The 20,157-nt window shown below is 40.1% G+C and overlaps 2 protein-coding genes across 3 annotated transcripts in view; one reads left to right on the top strand and one right to left on the bottom strand.

Moving 5' to 3' along the window:
• Positions 1-20,157, top strand: part of STX17 (syntaxin 17) — a 225,328-nt gene that overhangs the window by 52,019 nt on the left and 153,152 nt on the right. The gene's annotated exons all lie outside the window — the stretch shown is intronic.
• Positions 1-20,157, bottom strand: part of ERP44 (endoplasmic reticulum protein 44) — a 57,778-nt gene that overhangs the window by 13,122 nt on the left and 24,499 nt on the right. For both annotated transcript variants that reach the window (XM_054164099.1, XM_054164100.1), the window contains exons 4-7: positions 19,117-19,232; positions 8,195-8,379; positions 7,077-7,192; positions 276-333 (exon numbers count right to left, since the gene is read on the bottom strand). In XM_054164099.1, coding sequence (XP_054020074.1) covers positions 276-333; positions 7,077-7,192; positions 8,195-8,379; positions 19,117-19,232 — 475 coding nt within the window. The remainder of the gene's footprint in view (positions 1-275; positions 334-7,076; positions 7,193-8,194; positions 8,380-19,116; positions 19,233-20,157) is intronic.

Genomic DNA, 20,157 nt, shown 5'->3' with positions numbered 1-20,157 from the left:
CTGTGTTTCTATGGAAAAAAGCCCCAAAAGTTTCTGGACAATGACATTCAAGGTGATAGACTTTGGTTTTGTGCACTTAATTGGCAACAAATGAGACCGGCATCTCTTTCACTGACTCGGAAACACGAGTTCCTATGATCCTATTTCTCACAATAGTTAGCAACGAAATAAAATTAAGATTCAAGATGCATTAACATAGTGAATGTTCTGAGTAGAGCCTCCATTAGTTCATATTCAATGACAGCAAGCAGAATAAAATGCACAGTTGCACTTACCCCTGGTGGCTTGTAGATTACATTGTCTCCGCTAAATCTCTCTGCTTTTGAAATAGCCCTAAAACAAACCAACCAGTAAGCACGCCTTAGTACAGACTGAGATACCAGCACCCATCTTTTAATTTGTTATCCTTTTTTGTTCTTGCTGTTATATTTTTTTTTCCCTTCAAAATTTGAGAATTTAAATCCTTGATCTTCACAGTAAACTGTAAAATGACTCCTGCTGAAACTTGGCTTGGCTAGATAAGAGGGCATTAAAGGAGTCAGTAAGATGGGTCCCTAAGATTAGTCTAAAGGACTGGAGCATCAGCACTGAGGTGGAAGTGCTGAATGCTAGTACAACTTTGCATAAGAGACCACCAGAGAAAAAGGTTAATGAAATAATATAATCATATATGTTAATAAATATTTATTCTCAAGGAATCTATACCTATTCTCGAGGAAGAAAAGGAGAGAAAGGAGGATTCTTGTTTGCATTCACTCTTCCATTGTTTACACTAGAAATCTACCTCTTATTTACCCTGATAAAGAAAGGCTGTGAGGTGCTTTACCAGCAGAGGCAATGAGAAAAGGAACAGCAAAAAAGCATATGCTGTCCATTTTACCCTCAAAACAGATCTAGAGAGCACAAGACACAGCATGCAGCTTCTGACCACTGATGATATGGTATGTGTGTATCTGGAGAAGACATGTAGTTAGTGCCTGGTATTCAGCTTACTCTATCACCTACTGAGTTCCTGACCTGGCTCCAGAATGTTTTGTTCTTTAATCTCCTGAAAGCTCCTAGTTTGTACCCCCAAAATTGTAACATTTTATTCAACCAAATGGAATCCAACACAGGAAACAGAAAAAAAGAAAGGAAGAGCCCAACAACAACAAACCACAAAAAACCCTTTCATCACCTCCAGATATCGAAAGAGGCTTCCTCTCCTCTCCCAAGCCTTTCTGTTCCAGTACAAACCATGCTGGCAGACAGAACTCACTAGCTTCACATAACAAGAGTGTAAAATGAACCACCTGTTTCTTTTCCTTTTAGCAAAGGCTAAAAAGAAAGCACGTTGGCCTCTGGGAAACATTAGCTAAGTGTTCCAGCTTCCCTAGTTAGGGTACCCCTTCTGTGAACTCAGTATAAGCATTGGTGAAGACACACCAAGGAGAACAGCTTCAGTGCAGGCCGATCCACACTGGGGAAGGGAACTGTGGTGATGTGGTAGAACTCATCTCAGTGGAAATCAAGACTTGCTGATGAACAGCAACTGAGCAAAAGGAATTTGTGAGGACCAGACACTGATGTTGTAACCACACACAACAGATCAGGGGATACCTTGCTCCTTGATAAGGGAGTGAACTGGTCTGAATCAGACCCTCTTCAGATATCACGGAAGGATAAAAACCAAGTTGTGAAATTCTGGCAAACTCCATGAACTCAGTACTAAACTTCAACTGAAGAACAGGATGTAAGACCCCAGGAAATAATATGACTATGCAGGACTGTCCTGGGTAACTGAATGTATATGCACATCTTTACAAAATATAAAGCTGCTACTTTGTCTTGTTGGGGTGCAGGATCTGAGACATGAGTGTCCTTGCACCAAAACTTGTAGCAGATTGTCTGCCTTCTAAAACTTAAAACTGGATTCTTAGAGGGTTTCCTTAGATGGACAAATTTTATGGCATCAGCAGTGCAAAGGGCCAACAAAGAGCTCCATTGGGGGCTTTTTAAAGCTGGGAAAGTGGCTCGCCTGTGGCAGCAGCCAGTTAACTTGTTGGCAGGCTGCTGAGGCACTGAGAGGACCACTGCCAGCAGAGCTAAAGGAGGTATTAATGTGCCAACAGTCACTGCCAAGACCACCCTCCCCTCACAAAAGCAGCCCCTCAAGAGCAAACAAGCAGTGACTGGGCATCACCCAGGACATCACCTGTGAGCACCACGTGAATGTGCCTGTCTGCACAAGGTCGGGGTGCACATCCTACCTAGCCCCTGAGGCAGAAGAGTGAGCACTCTTCAGAGAGTAAAGGCTGGGGGGGTCTGCACCATCCCTGCTGGTGGTGATCAATGCCTCCACCAAGCTGCTGAGGGGAGAGGCTGCTGTGTTGAGGCAGGCTGCCAGAAATGCCTTTCCCTTGAGGCAGGAATAGGTGGTGAACCTGCCAGTGTGAGGTGTGCCCAGATGGAGGACCTCCTGCAGGAGGTGGCTGAGCGGCAGGAGACAGTGAAAAGGCTGCACAGTATCGAGGAGGTGGAAAAAGAGATACTTGGATCCATGAGCAGTCTGTAGGTAACCCACAGTGGGATCAAGTGCACCCTCAGCAAGTTTGCTGATGACACCAAACTGTGTGGTGCAGTCAACACATTGGAGGGAAGGGATGTCATCCAGAGGGACCTTGACAGGCTGCACATGTGGGCATGCTCATGAGGTTCAACAAGGCCAAGTGCAAGGTTCTCTGCACCAGGTTCAGGGCAATCCCAAGCACAACCACAGGCTGGGGTGAGTGGATTGAGAGCAGCCCTGTAGAGAAGGATTTGGGGGTGCAGCTTAATGAGTTGCTTGACATGAGCCAGCAATGTGTGCTGGCAGCCCAAAAAGCCAACTGTATCCTGGACTGCCTCAAAAGATGTGTGGCCAAGGGAGGCAATTCTGCCCCACTGCTCTGCTCCTGTCACACCCCACTGGAGTACTGTGTCCAGCTCTGAGGCCCCCAACACGAGAAGGCCATGAGTCTGTTGGAGAGCATGACAAGATGATCAGAGGGCTGGAGCACCTCTCCTACAAGGACAGGCTCAGGGAGTTGAGTCTGTCGAAGAGAAGGCTCTAAACAGAACTTATAGCAGCCTTTCAGTATCTGAGGAGGGCCTACAGGAAGGCTGGAGAGGGACTATTTATAAAGGCTTGCGGTGATAGGAAAAGGGGCACTGGTTTTAACTGGAGCAGGATAGATTTATATTAGACACTGGGAAAAAGTTCTTTACTATGAGAGAGGTGACATACCAGAACAGGTTTCCTAGAGAAGCTGTGGATGCCTCATTCCTCAAAGTGTTTAAGATCAGGCTGGATGAAGCTTCAAGCAACCTAGTCTACTGGGAAGTGTCTCTGCCCAGGGCAGGGTTATTGGAATTAGATGATCTTTAAGGACCCTTCCAACTGAAGCCATTCTATGAATAAAAGATATAAAGGAGTGGGGGGAGAAGTAAAACTCTATATATAGATCACTGCAAGACAAGGTAAATCTTCCATGGGTCTAAAAAATTTAGAGGGCCAAGAAAAAAGCCACGACAAAACATCATAAAGCTTAACTCAAAGTACCTACTCTTTATTAAATTTGATGTAACTATCTTTTTCTTAACACATAGAAAACACACCTTGCACAGTATGCTCCATTTTAGAGACTTGTATTTTAAAAAGCATCTTTGTGTTCTAGACATTGTGACATTGTGAAATTAAGCTTCTTTGTGACTGTCATCACAGAGGTAAACCACTCGCATCTCAGACAATCCTTCACTGAGTAAGAAGGAAGTGAAGACAGAAGCCACCTGCCCAGTCACTGCTTGGTAAAATGGTAATAAGCTACAATATGCTCTAGGGTAAGCCTGGGGTGGACCCCAAAAGGTCCTCTTCTGAGCCTTTCCACTTCAGTAGCTGCAGTTTCAACTGATTTGTTTCAGATAATGCAAAGTGGGGACATCCCAAAAGCCCAAAGATGCACCCTTTGAACACAACTACCAAAAATGGAAACACTTCAGTCTGCATTTTGTCTTTTCTTAAAGCAGCAACATTGAAGGTGAACCTCTTGGAACCACACACACCCCCCTCCCCCTGCCCTGCCTCCATATTTGCTTGCTAATATAAAATTAAAACAGCTTCTGAATTTGCCACTCTCCCATGAGTTACCTACAGTTCCTCATAGCCTTTTCAGATTAAAGTATTTCTTGGCTGTTTGCTTTGGTTTTCTGCATTTGGCTTCCTATGCTCTAGCTCAGTGGCACAAACCCATTCTCTTCCATGCCTACAAACATTTCAGATTTATCCCTCTCTAATTCTACTTCTGAAACCTACCTGTAATACCTATTCATCAACATCCCTCCTATCTCCTTCTGCTTACAAGTCTTCTATCATTAATTTTGCTTTGCACTCACCTCAAATCTTATCTGTAAGGATCAGCTGGTTTAAGAATCATTTTAAGCATCAAGATGATCTGCCACAAAGTACCATACATGCAGTTTAAAAAATAAGCTATTACAACTACCTAAAGCCAGAAAAATTTTTGAATAGCAGGAAACAGTTATGCCCCGACACAAGTTAGTAAAGTAATCATTTTTTTCCTGTCTAATTGTTTTGAGCTTATTTTAGCTTACTGGAAGTTTTAACATGACAGCTCACATTACCATATACCTCCCAAACTGTGTAACTGCTGAACTCTCCATAGCAAAAGCAAAAATCCTTCCCAGAAGCTGTTAAGATGCTCAGGCAGAAGAGTACAACTGATCAGAGCCAATACCCCAGGAAACATTTTGCTAAATATAATAGCAAATAATATTTAAGCCAATGGCATCCTGGCCTGTATCAGGAATGGTGTGGCCAGCAGGAGCAGGGAAGTCATTGTACCCCTGTACTCTGCACTGCTTAAGCCACACCTTGAGAGCTGTGTCCAGTTCTGGGCCCCTCAGTTTAAGAAGGACATTGAGACACTTGAATGTGTCCAGAGAAGGGCAACAAGGCTGGGGAGAGGCCTCAAGCACAAGCCCTGTGAGGAGAGGCTTCGGGAGCTGGGGTTGTTTAGCCTGGAGATGAGGAGGCTCAGGGGAGACCTTATTGCTGTCTACAACTACCTGAAGAGGGGTTGTAACCAGGAGGGGGTTGTTCCCTTCTCCCAGGCAACCAGCACCAGAAAAAGAGGATACAGTCTCAAGCTGTGCCAGGGGAAGTTTAGGCTCGAGGTGAGAAGAAAGCTCTTCACAGAGAGAGTTGTTAGCCATTGGAATATGCTGCCCAGGGAGGTGGTGGAGTCACCATCCCTGGAGGTGTTCAAGAGGGGATTGGACATGGCACTTGGTGCCATGGTTTAGTAGTCATGAGGTGGCAGGTTGGACTTGATGATCTTTGAGGTCTTTTCCAACCTTGTTGATTCTATGATTCTATAATCTGAATAGGAAACAGTTTTATAGCCAGTATCTCCCTGAGAAGCTTGAGAGCCACAGCTAGCCAGAGACAAAAAAAAAAAAAAATGGATTCCAAGGTTGGTGTCCAGAAGATTGCATTTCAAAACACTAACAGCTCCAAACTAGAAAGGGAAGAGGAGTGTGGAGAAGAGAATAATGACAAGCCTGCCCTGCAATCTGTAGCTATGAGTCAAAAATAATTAAATTCTGATCTGTTCCAATTAGACTGTGTATTGCTTATCTCTGAAGAAACAAAACCAAAACCCCACAGTAACTACTTCAAGAATCCCCAACAAGCAAAGGCTAACGCTGAGCGGCGGGAGATGATCTGTCATTACATGAAGCTGCCAAATAAGACACTGAGGATGAACAGACTCAAACAGGAGAGAGAATCTTGAAAGCACTGTTTATCTTTCTATGGAATTTTTTTCTATGGAATTTTTTAAAGTGCATTCCTGAAAAGAATGAAAAGTCATGAGGGGTCAAAAAATAATTAATAACAATAATAATTCAGACTGGCTGATCTGAGAAAAAAACATGGATGCATGCATCAGAAAACATGTGAGATAATGGCCACTCTTTGGGAATAAGAATGATACACCTACAGATCACAAACTTACAAGACCTGATTATTTCTCACAGCCAAGGCTGCTTGCTTACAGTCACAGAATACCTAATGGGGTATCCAACTGGGAACTGAAGGAGAACAATACTGCAAAGACTCTTCCCCACCCCCAGACTTTATTTTGGAAATATATTGGAAGAAGCATCAGTGACTGACAGCAAATCTTGTTCAACCAGAGAAAAGATTTTCTACCTTGATATATCCTCTCCCTCTCTCTCCAATAGCAACTGCATACAGTATAAAAGCTAGTATAAGTCATGTAATTTCCTGATGTTGCACCTGTAGGTAGACTGCAAGCCACTGCATTCACACTCATTACTTTTAATGTGCCAGCACTACCCAATTTAACACTGTAAAAGAATCTATAATTGCATTTTATTATGCAAAAGGAATCACTCATGTTGTTAAATGAATCTTTTAATATTTTAAATTACTGCTGTCAATCTGTATCACAAGGAGAAATCTGAATTTCTGTAGTGTGAGTCAAGAATAACCACCTATGTAGCTTACCACTGCAAATGTCTTTCTAAACCATTACCACATGCAGTGACATAGAACTCACATGGAACAGACCCAAACACTGAAATAAAGCATTTTGCAACAAGGTCCTCTCCTCTGAGATCAAGGGAAAAAAAAAGCAGGCAAATACTGATTATTTTTTTCCCCAACGAAGATTTCAAACTCTTTCCTACTTTTTCCTTTCTTGTTTCAGAGAACAAGATTGTAGGACACAACTGTCTAGCATCATCCCTAAAATCTCCCCAGTTACAATTAAACTGTACTGACACTGAAAGAAAACCAGAAAGATGCAAAAAATTAAAATCTTATTTCACAGCAAACATTAAGGCTAGGAGATGTTTATCCTTCTGTCTTTGTCTCAGTGTATTTATCTGTTACTGTCTGTTCTGTTACGTCACAATGGAAGTACTAAAGAAGTCCATTCAATGAAATTAAATACAACTCATTAACATAATTTCAATAATGAAGTCATGCAAAAACCCCCATGTTTAAAACTTACCCAAAGGCAGACAGGAACACACAATCATCATGTAATATATTTGCTACTCTTTCAAACGTTCTGTAATTATCAGAGTCCTTTTGCTCAAAGTATCCAACAATATTTCTTCTGCTGCGCTGTAAAAACAAAGGTTAAATGATAACTTACCCCAAGTTGTCAGAAACTAATCATTACTCCCAAAAGATATTAAGCACAGAGGTGCTGTTCTTTCAACAGCCACTAACTGTACACAAGTTCTTTCTTTTCTGCTTTTTCAATATTGTGGTAGGTTAATGCCCATTCTGAAAACAAAAAACAAAGCAGGGTGGAGGGCTTGTGGGTACCTTGCCCTCCCTGCAGGGCGTTTTCCCCCTGGGAAGTTGAATCTGTTCCACTCCCCCCCTCCCTGCCCAGCTAGCAGGGCATTGCAGCTATTAGCTCCCTTTTTGGATCCTGCCTCCCCTGGATGAGCGCTACTGCTGCTGCTTTCCTGCTCCTCTGCCATGTGGTCAGGCCTGATCGTTCTCCCTGCTGCCTCCGTGCCTCTTCATGGAGAGACTGGTTTTGTATTATTATTTTTTTGTCCCACTCCCATCCATCCTTGATCCTTGCCCTTGTAAACCTTACCTGTTATTGTTATATATATATTGTTTAAAGAAAACTCTTTACCTCTCTACTTCCAAGCCAACTCCAAATTATTGTTCGGTGGATTTGCTCCTTCCTTTTTTTCCCCCTCTCTGTTGGGAGGGAGGAAGGGGGAGAGATTCTCAGCCTTGCCCCCATCTGAGCTTTTAACTCCCAGTTAAGGCTTAAACCATCAGAAACATTCAGAAACATCCTTAAGACTATTCTGCTAACAAGGAGTATTTGATGAAATACAACACATGACTCTCTTGCAATGATTAAACAGAAGTAATGTGGTAGTGGAGTGACTGCAACAAAATGAACGCAGTTGAAAGTGATTATACTTGAATAGTTTGTAGTACTGGAAACAGTGCAGTTCCCCACTCAGTTTTAAAAACAGCACTCAACATTTCTGAATGGAAAAAAAACCCAACCACCAAGTAGTAAATATGTACTTCAAATACTTTGTTTCACCAGTTCAACGTTCAATAAATAAATAAATGTGAAAGACTTACATCAAGAGAACTAATTTCTTCCAAATCCTGGACCTCCCGAATAGGGTTACTCTTCTGCTGCCTGATGTAATCTGCTATTGCTGTCACAGATCTCTGGCCTCTGTATTCTCTCTTCATCATCATGCCATTCCGGAAGAGTTTCAGAGTTGGGTATTTGCTTATCCTGTATCTCTGAGCTATATCCGCTACAAAGAAATTAATAAAACCAAAATGCTACAAATACAGAAATGCACTGAAGATGGTGTCTTACACATGTGTATTTACACATCAGTGGAATCTCTGAACCAGGAGATACACATCCTTAAACATGAACAAACTAAAAACCCAAACCTGAAACACCCCAAAAAAGAGAGAACAGAAGTTCTTCACAGAAAGAGTGATTGGCCATTGGAATGGGCTGCCCAGGGAGGTGGTGGAGTCACCATCACTGGAGGTGTTTAGGAAGAGACTGGATGAGGTGCTTGGTGCCATGGTTTAGTTGATTAGATAGTGTTGGATGATAGGTTGGACTCTACGATCTCAAAGGTCTTTTCCAATCTGGTTAATTCTATTCTATTCTATTTCTCACATGGACCAATCTTCATCATGACCACAATGTGCCTCAATAAAGACTCAGCTTGGTCAGCTATACTCATTTAGTTAGCATATTTCCTATGAACTACTAGGAAGGCAAATTTAAAAGCATAACAAGAATGAGAGAACCTTAAGTGCTTGCTAAATCTCATTTAATCCACATAAGAAAACATTAATCAAATAAACTGCCCACTATTAATATTTCTTTACACTCACTATGATTTTTCTCAATTACAGTGCTGGAAATATAATTGTCATGCCTTACATTTTAGAGAATTTGAAGCCTGTGTAAAATATTTCTTGAAGCCTACAAAGGCTAGAAGATTGCTGCTGCACTTCTGAGCTGTTCAGGTTTTGAATGAACACAAAATTTCAAGTTTTCTAAATTATGACAAACACCTCTCTGATCAACCACTGTCAGCATTCCCTTTAAGACAGTTCTTCATTTACCTCTACACACGCCGCCCAGCTTTCTTCTAGGCTTAGACCACGCAGAGCTTCAAACAGCAAATTATCATGTATTTTTGTTCATCTAGTATAAAACCACTAGCTATTTTCACCTTTATGTAACAGGTCAGTTATTAACACCAAGTTATTTCTTCATAAGACTTACACATGTAAGAGAACAATAAAAAAAAATTAAAATGGAAAGAGGCCTTACAGTAAAAGTAGAGACAAAGAAGAAAACTAAGCAGTCAATAAAGCCCAGTTTCCCACAAATGCATGCCCTGTGCCCCTTATCTTCAATTGCTACCAAAGGAAATAATCTGGTTCTTCACTATGCCCAAATACTTCAAGCGTCCCATTGTGCCTCTTTCACTTTGGTTAATAACTGGGACATAGGAAGCTGCAAGAAGTGTGGCAGATAGTTCCCAGCTACATCCTGATGGGGAAACTTATAACACAATCACCAAGTGGCACACAAAACAGAGATCATCAAGCCTTGAGTTTTCACAGCAGCCTTTGCCACAGTGCAGAAACTGGTTTTGGTCATCTCCAATATCCAGTAACTGCTTTAATCAAATTTCGTAAGTACTTAAGAGATTTGAGTGGTCTTCTTTCAGATGTGGTTGAGGCTGAGCAAAAAGCTTCAAGGAGCTTTCATGAGGAATGACTGAAGAAACAAGGTAGTACCAGAACAAGAGGACACAGTCTCGGGCTGCGCCAGGGGAGGTTCAGGCTGGATGTTAGGAAAAAGTTCTATACAGAAAGAGTGATTGCCCCTTGGAATGGGCTGCCTGGGGAGGTGGTGGAGTCCCCATCATTGGAGGTTTTCAGGAGGAGACTTGATGGGGTGCTTGGTGCCATGGGTTAGTTGTTTAGGTGGTGTTGGATTGGTTGATGGGTTGGATGTGATGATCTTGAAGGTCTCTTCCAACCTGGTTTATTCTATGTATGGTAAGCAGATACATTTTGGATTCTTCAGGACAAAAAGAGACTAAAGCCAAATAACAGAGACAAAGCACATCATTCACAGAATTTAGGTTGGAAGGGACCCTAAAGATCATCTAGTTCCAACCCCGCTGCCATGGGCAGGGACACCTTCCATTAGACCATGTTGTTCAAGGCCTCATCCAACCTGGCCTTGAACATCTCCAGGGAGAGTGCATTCACCACCTCCCTGGGCAATCTGTTCCAGTTTCTCAAAACCCTTACTGTAAAGAATTTCTTCCCAGTATGGAATCTATTATATCCTCAACTTTCAATCCATTCCCTCTCATCCTGTTACTACAAGCCCTTGCTAGAAGTCCCTTCCCTGCTTGCTTGTAGGCCCCTTTCAGGTGCTGGAAAGCCACTTTACACCTTTTAACTTTCAAATAAAGGGAAAAATGGCAATTCAGTATGGGTGAAGAATCTATTTCCACTCCATCTTTTTGGTAAATGCTGAGAAATTAATGCACACAATTTTTCTATTTTTCAAGTCACTTCAGGAGATAAAATAAGGATTTTTACATAGACTGGCTTTACACCTGTATCACAACAGCAAAATAAAGCAGCTAATCAATTGTAGACTGTTTACCACTGAATGCATCACACTTTGTTTCTGGATTACTGGTTACATTGGAAACCTACCTAATGTGAAGCTTTTGCTTTAATTATGCCCTTAGGATGACTCCTCTCTTGGAAATGTATCTAGAAACAAACCAACAAAAAAAACCCTCAAGACTCAGAGCTCCTATGAAAACCAGGTGCCCTCTATTGCAGAGTGGGATGCAGTTCACCTATCCTTCAATCATGTTTGTACCCAAATCCAACTAAATCCCAAAATACAAGAAGTTTGCCCACTCTCCAGAACTGCTTTATCTTTTGAGGTGATTCATTCCAGTCAGCTGCATCCACCTCACTTCCTTGTCTTTCTCAAGGTGAGGCAGTGAGCTTCAACAGGTCAATTTATTCTTTGGAGACATTATGGAAAGTTTTATTCAGTCAATAGAGAGAGGAAGGCATTGAAATTGTGGGTTGAATTCATGCCCTGTTACTTTTCACTGACTCCTTAGAAGTCAAAGGGTATACTTCAGGTGACCTGTACTGGCCCCCAGCAGGACGGCAACCAAATGAGGGACCATCAGCATATCTGGCACTGCACTGAATGACATAGCAACTAATCCTTTCTCACAAGAATTTCCTTTCTTCCCAATTACATATTTACCATGAAGCAGATTTGCTTTTTATCTTACACTTCTGGTTTTTTGAAAAGCATGGAGACAGAAATCCTGTGAAAACTATTATTCAGAGGCAGTTGTCCTGGGCAAAACACTGATAATTGGGCAGCTAGCATACATCTCTTGCCTGCAAACCAAATTTAAAGCCCTGTGTGACTAGAAATAAGTCATGCCCCAGTGGTACTGTGTCTCTTACTCTCCTGCAGCACATAAAGCTCTCCACCGCTTTTGGTCATCCAAGAGATAACCAAAAGGTCTTAATTCCCTGCTGCCTGGATAACTCTCAGTGAAACCATTAGTGGTTTTAATTACAGTTAGAATACTTATCTCTTGTACCTTTAGTTACTGCAAACAGTCTATGTATTAGCTGCACAATTTACATGAGTCTGAGAAATGAAAACAAAATGCACACAGTAAAGGAATAAGAACTAGATCTACTTCACCAAAATGTTCTTTACCATCTCTCAAACCAGTAAGCTTCAAATCTTCACCTGCTAAGCCCAGTTCCTAACAAGCCCTGCAGCACTGTAAAATATCACAAAATTCAGTCTATCAATTTTGACTAAGAAAGGGCTTAACCTGTTTCCTAAATACCCTAAAGAGTTTCTTAATGCAGTTCCAATTAAGGGTAAGACACTTTATATCCTCAATGCAGTGTATTTTTATTTCATATTAATACAAATTTCCCAAGGGAAGATACCAACGTATTCAATATTAACAAGTATGAGACCAATTCTATTTTCTTCCTTTAAATTCAATCACTTTTTAACTAAAGTACCTAAGAGCTGCCTGCAAGAAGGTGACAAGTATGGCAGGGGAGGAATCACTTGGTATTTGCTCAGTGGAATACAAACAGAATCCAGCAAACCAAGCATTTGCCACCCTTCTCTCTGGTTGATAGGACCTCTGGTCTGACAGTACACCATCTATCAAAACTTGACTAGGGTCTGATAAGAGACAAGAAACACTACATATCAAGGTTTCACATAAACACTTTGAGATCAAAAGGCTTTTACCATAGCCAGAGAACACCAAACCCACACTTTGTCTCATAACTTGGGACTTTTCCTTCAGGTTATTTCCACAGTTACAATAGGATGCATGGGTTGTAGAACGGTCAGAGAGTCTTGAAGATTCTCCAAGATGGAGACTGCAGTCCCTAGGGATGAGGACCCTCATCAAATGCTGAATTTGTGGGGGGAAAAAAATGGCAAGAAAATGCCCACTGTGAAGACTGAATTCAAACATTATTTCCTAAGTCAGAATTTGCATGCTCTTTACAAATTACATTGAGATTCCACGAATGCTGGTATTTGAACTAACACAGGGAGATGAGAGTCCTACACAAGTAAGTATTTGAAAAGCATCTTTTTACAAAATATAAAATGCAAGTACATGAAAAATTGTTTGAATTCATTCAAAAGTCAAATAGAGTAAACCCTAAATGCTTCATTAAGCCCTGGCATTTGATACCAGTAGAGTTAGCATAAGCAGAGCAACTACAAAATTATATTCCTTTTAAAATTGGAAATATGCAATGCAAATACATGGAATATTGTTTGAACTCATTCACAGATCACATTAGTTATAGTAAAACCTAAATTCAAATTAAAAATATTTCCAGCCATTCTCACTGCCTATTTTCTGAGAAAAAAGAGGCATTTCAAACAAATAAGAGTAACCTACCTAAAGGAAAGGGGGGGGAGAGAAAAAAAAGTCTCTCAGCTATGACTTTACATTTTCTTCAGGTACTAAGGTACCTATAAAGGAATGAACTTGGTATTTTGCCCAATTAGTCATTAAATCACAAGCCTAGTGCCTATGCTATCAGAACAGTTTCACAACAGTTATGATAGGAAGCTACTGACATACTTGATCATCTTCTACAAATCAGAAATTTCAAGGAGACTATTGAGTGTTGAATTCAGATAATTCTCTCCTCCCTGTTTTCAATGTGTGCCTGTTGGCATACAATCATTTCTAAATTGTCTTGACTGTTTTCTGCTGTTCTTTCTACAAGCTCCAACAGGAATGCCTTCACGGTCACTCGTCTTCACAGATGCACTGTATTGGTACTTCTCTTAAAATACCAAGGAGAAAGCAAAGCTGCTTCTTATAGTAGGGATGAGACAGAAGCTTTTGTTGTTGTTTTCAGAGAAACTTTTATATGAAGTCTGACATCTACACCATGTTCTCTAAGAGTCTCCCACATCGTCTTCTGAGCAAGGTCCTCCAGGATAACATGCTTTGTGAACCATCTTTTGCGATCAATACTTTTATCTCTTGCACTGCCAGCTATTTTCTCTGTTGTCTGAGCATTGTGTGTTCCTCTACTCAAAGGAATGCCAAACCTTTTGGGGCAGTGTCAGGCTTTTCACACAGTGTGTACACACGTTACCAGAACCACAGCTTTAAGCAAGCACGCAGCCTGTGACTTGATTCCCAGAAATGTGTCAGACTTCATTGTTCTAGGTTAGCACCACAACACACTGTCCAAGGATTTCAGCTAGTACATTAAATAATGCCACCAAGAATCTCAAGTCCATTGTCACTGAATTAAATGTACCATGAAGTAGACATTGAAAAACTGTCTCAAGACTCACTGTATTGAAGTAGTAGAAGGTCCTTCCTACTGAAGGGCCAGCAATATCTACAACAGTCAGGGTATCATCCCATCACTAACTTCCAGGGTCAAAATCTAAATATTTAGTAGTATGAATTATAAGTCTTGGAGGACAAAAAAAATGTGTCCAATAGGATTTGAGCAATACTGATTATCTTAACTCGTCCTCATCCCCCATCTCAATAGTAACAAATGCCTTCAGCTGCATATTTGAAGCCAGGATTACCAAATGAGCATTCTGCTTGTTCACTTGAGATCAATCACATATTCTGGAAATCCCTTGGGCTAGCTGGCAGGGCACATTAAGATAAAAAATAAACTTTAAAAAATTGTATTTGATAACTACCTTTTAACTTATTATTCTGTAAGCATTTTTCTCTCAAGTTCACTTATAAAGGTCTTTTTGCCTCCTACTTTCCTACATGCTGCACTACATTCACCTTATTGTTAAGTATGTCATAACACAGCATTAATTCTCCCCAGTTAAACTACTCTTGTGGCACTTGCACACAATCATAAGACCTAAGAATATTTGTAGGAGGCAGAAGTAGAAAGGAATTCTGGGAGACCACCTGAACTAGGGATCCTACCCCAAAGATCGCGATATTGGTCACTTGTACTCGATTCGGTCCATCATACAAGGAAAAGGATCAATATTCTACATCAAGCTCAGCTACTAAGAAGCTGGGTAACAACAAATCTAGACCACCTTCTGCTGCAAAGGAGCATTCACAACAGCCATGCCTGCTCTTAGCAGGGTCTTGTCAGTAGGCATCCCCATAACCTTTTCTGACAGGCTAACAAAAAGGCTCTCCTGAGGAGAGCCATCAACAATGTCCCCAAATCACTTCTTCCACATTTTATTTTATCCAAAGAAAACTTTTTCAGACCAGTATTTTTTTCCTCCAGGTAGAGAGGAAGGAATGCAACAAAATCCCCTCATGCTTGTTTACAGTTTCATTTATATTTAATTTATGACCCTCCAAATTTGTTACTGTACTGAGTTATTTTGCTTACCAAAGGCACAGTAGCAATACAATCTAAGTAAAGCACCAGTACAGGTGTAGAAAGATCAGCAGCTCTCAGCAGTGAATGAGATTTCATGGACATTTTGAAAGAAAGAACAGTAGTTCCCTCAACAGTCTGTCTAGCAAGACACCTTTCAACACCCCACTGCTGAGAAGTTATTTTCTGCTCAGAAGCACAAAGATTATTCAAATCAGCTATTATTTTTTCGTTTTTAACTCAGAAACCAATGGAAATAATGGTGCAGTAGGATTAAAACTCCAGTATATACTTTTAATTTCTAATAATGCTGTAGCACAACTACTAACACTGAATTCATAGAAACTGTTCACACTAAACTCTCCTTCTGAAACATGAGTTCTTGTGTATTGCAATATTTACTCACGGAGAACAGCAACCAAAGAAACCCACGGTATCCATCATACCAAGTGAGGTTACAACACTGCTGCTTAACACAGGATAAAAAACCCAAAACACCCAACCAAACAACAACAAAAGAATTTCACAAACAAAAACCCCTTGACACCACCAAAACAAAACCTTCCCAAGAGTGTCTATGCAGAAAGCTCTTCTATAATTTATATGGAAGGTCATTTTTACCAGGTATTACACTTAGAATGAAGGTGCATATTTGAAGGGTGTGTGAATTACTAAATCAAACACACCAAACCCAAAGATTCTTTTATAAGAGAGCAATGTAATAGAACTCAGATATTTCTAAGTTAAAAAAGGACAAGGCCTTGGAAAATGAAGGAGTACTTGCTTCATCAGATTTTCCTTCAGTGTATGTCCCACACCAGCTTAAAAACAGCGTGATGACTTAACTTACACATTTCAGTTTTAATTATCTTTCACTCTGTTACAAACTGCTACAAAATGTTACACACACAGAGGCTTAATATATTGTTAATATTTACATTTGGTATTTAATTGTGCTGAAGCCTATCACTTTCCAGAAAAACATTTTTATATTGGCTATAAGAGCAGACAGAATGATGGTTTTGTCATTAAGCATCAAACATTTGGCAGTGCATCAATAATTCTCTGTAATTTGCTTTACCCTCAGAAGCTGGTGTGAGCTGCTGGGCCCTGCAGTGTGCTTCAATAATAGTGCATTAAATGGAAAGTATCTATGCCTGGCTTACCATCCTGAAAGCTGTTTTTGAGTGGCTGAAATCAGCTATTTGGATTCCCTACAGAGTCTTGGCTTCAAAAAGAAGCAGATTATTTGTAATGCAAATAATCCACCATCTCTAGAACACCATCCTAATAGTGAACTACTAGTGGTATGAAATCCACAGGCATAACAAACCCCAAAATATTGACATTGGCCTTTTGGCATTGCTAAAAATATGTAAATCCATACAAAAATACACAAAAGCGGAAAAAAAGACAATAAGAATATTGAATCCATCATTTAATAAGTTACTACAGTAGGCCCAAGCTGGGTAATACAGTAACATTCACCCTCTTGCTAAAAAGCTGCTATTACATCTATTAAATTCGAAGTTAAAACGCATAAAACTTTAGGACATACCCAGTAACTGTGTGCCACAAAATGTGTCACTGCTTACAATCTGGCAAATAAACACTAGAAACCAGGAATGACATATACAGACTTGGTATTTTAATTCAAAAAGACAACGCAAACTGGGGAAAAGGACTTGGTCTGTCATTACAAGATTTTAGGTTTAATTCTCACATTTTGTAGCTTCTGCAGAATAATTTATGCTCTTCTACTTCTTAAAGTAAGGATACAAAGAATAAAGACAGAGAACTCATATATTCCAGTAATAAAGACTAAAACTTCTGGCTGCCTCATACTACTTAGCTCACTACACCTACTCCCAGGGGAAGGAAGACAATCTGCTGTAGCAGCTCCTCCTCCACCCAGGATTTAACTCTCCATAACAAGCTCTGATGAGCTCAAGTCAATGAGCATATGATAAGAAGATTAAGCAGCATGTTTCTGAAGTCCTGCAGATGCTTGGGGAATTAAAAAAAAGTTTTCTTAGGCACTTAACCACTAAGACAAGACCATCTCATGGCTAAATACCAGACATCCAGTAGCCCAAAGGTTCTCTGATTTACCCAAGCAACTGAAGCTGCAACAAACAAAATATGGACTTTAAATGTTAATATAAATCTTTAACAATATAACTCAACAATACAGGATGATTTTACCACAATCTTATGTTACTTTATAGAAAGTGTTGTTGTCAATATCTTGACTCAATGAATCGATGAGCCTATCAGGCCATTCGACACTGAGCTATTATCTATTTACTAAGGACAGCCAAAAAATTCAGTAAACAAAGTAATTTTAAGTATGTAGAGTGACTGGTTTAATAAGTTGATCAAAAGCCAGTTAGAATGCTTGCTACAACTACATTTATTTCCCATAACTGCAAAGGTCAGGGGTAGTTTGTTTATGTAAATCCTACATAAAATCTCAGAACAGTGAAAGTTAAAACAACTCAGACAGAAAACTTCAGCAAAGACTGCTTATCAGGCTTCACCTTCAGTATACGCTTCCAAATGACTTCATTGCCTTACTTGAAAACTGACTTTTACCAATAGCAAATGTAAACACTTAATGCTATGGTTTCGGTTGAGAACTCCCAAGCACACACCATATAGATGGATGACTAGAAGCAGAAGAGAACACCACATGTGAAAAAGAAAGAAGCTGAAAATGTAGTTAAGTATTTGAGATCTGGGAAGGTATTCCAGGTTGAAAAAAGCCAACAAAACAACAAAAAACATTCTCCACTGATCCCCCAACTCCATGGCTCTAGAAAAGGCTGTTCATGAAGGACATAGGAAAACATTCACTTAAGAGACAATGTTGTGAGGAAAAAAATACTATTGGACTCAGAAATTAGAGACTAGAGCATATGTGTGCAGCACATTGAGTATAGCCATGCCGCAGGGCATCCTGTATCCTGATGATTCACAGATTCAATCCCAGAGACATTTAAGTTTCCTACAGTCATGAATTGGTCTTGCTGATCTTTGGGAAGGGACAAAACAGAATCTCTCCTTGGCCACTCCTGATATTTTGAAGAATCAGCTCATCACACCGAGTTGATATAATTTGCTCCCTTTAAAGTTGGCGTGCTTTTAATGCTTACTCTCTCTTTTGAGATTGCAAGGTGCTCTTCCTGTTGGGCAACTATGTGCATGCATACTAAATAGAGCACAAAATGACACCAGTGGAGAATGCTCAAGTGGACTAACTGATTTTAAACCTGCAAATAAGTACCAAGACATTTCAAGTCATGAATTCTCATTATAGGGAAAAATCATCTCTAACATCAGAAAAGATAACTTGTCAAAATGGGGAAGAAAAATGGAAATTAAATCATTGACTTTTCCAGCTATGCATTGACTTTCCCCCCCCCCCCGTCAGGTTCTAATTTTTTTGAAACAGAGCACTAAGCCATAAGTATTAGGTCAACAGTAAGTCTCAGGAATATCCTGCAGATATAAACTAGTAACTCTGTACAGTGATTCCTCACATTTCTGGCTGTGATTCTTCTAACAAATTAACAGTTTTGTAAAGCCCAAATATTTCAATAAGTACTGATTGGAGCTGATTTTCTGCTGTGAATATTCTTTGGGAATCACAAGCTACTGTAAAGAAATATGCCTGCAAATACTGTTCTTCCAGAAGCATAAAACAATATAGATGATCCTACACTCTAAAAAGCACCGTAATAAAAAACTCAGTGCTGCCTATTTGTCTTTCCATGTGCAGTAGATATGCCTTATATTTTACTTGTTATGGGATTAAAAAGCAACTTTAGGAATCAATACCAACATAAAATAAGTTTAAAATTTTGGCATATCATTTTCATGTATTATCAGGTATTGGGAAAACCTAAATAGGCAACCATTGGAAGAGGTTCACTGATGTATGCAAGCAACTCTGAGCTAAATGATGGGGCAGGTACAGCTGTCCAGCATATTGTTCAATACAATGAGTAAGTTACTGACAGGATAGCACAGAAAAGCTTAAATCAGGATTTACTTACAATGCTGATCACAGTCCACTCTAGCAAACACGACTTGGTTCTTATCTGGATATTCTTCCTTAATTACATTAGAAGCTTCCTCAAATATAGGATGCAGCATTTGACTGAAGCGACACCTGTGGATAGAGCACAGAAGCAAAACTTCAAAATACTGATCTGAAATATTTTAACTGATGAATCAGGGACTGTTAGGGAAAAAAATAAAGGCTACTGGAAAAGCACATATGCTTATAATTATCTCAGTAACAGACTGAATAAAAATAGGTGCAAGTAAGTTGAATAATTCAGATGAAAAAAAATCACACTAAAAGGATATGTAGTTCAAGTTGTGCCCTCCCCACCCCCCCTGCATTATTATTCATTTGGTAGTATTTGAACAGAGTGCTACTACAGCACTGCAAACCAAGACTCCCATGTGTCCCTTCATCCAGTCACATCAGATTCATAAGTAAGCTCTCTCTTCCTGACCATGGGAAAGGCTACATGACGGTCAAGATACTTTGGTGACTTTGGGGAGTTTAGACTAACACGAGTGCATGAGCCCATTATTAATGTATCAGTAAAACTATTTTATATTCTGCTCTTCTAAGTATATGGCAGAAGTTTACATTAAAGACAGATAAGGACAGTATAGAAGTTGCCAGAAAAAAAACTTCAAAGAGCAGACTTGCAACAAACCAGCACCGCTTAAACATAACAGTGATAGCCTGAGGATGCTCTTGTGTCTGCAACAGCAAGCATTCCAGTAAAGAGGCAGGTCTTGCTCTCAAAATACAAACAGGACTTAATGCTACGCATCTACACAGCATGTGTATGTTACATATGGCTTCCTTGTACCTCATTCTTCTCCACCCTTACAGCAGAGGATCTACATCAGTGAAACCAATCTGTTCTTATTAATCATCATATGATGATCACATGAATCACAGGCTGGCAGTATGCTATGTTGAGGGGTTATTACTGAGTGCCTGCATGTAATGATCATAATTAAGGCTGTAATGCTTTAAAATTATGGCCTACTATAATGTGAACCAACTTGCA

Source organism: Dryobates pubescens, chromosome 9, assembly GCF_014839835.1.
Source record: "Dryobates pubescens isolate bDryPub1 chromosome 9, bDryPub1.pri, whole genome shotgun sequence".
Classification (NCBI taxonomy): Eukaryota; Metazoa; Chordata; class Aves; order Piciformes; family Picidae; genus Dryobates; species Dryobates pubescens.
The sequence above is the reverse complement of the archived record's forward strand: the minus strand, read 5'-3'. Positions and strand labels throughout refer to the sequence as shown.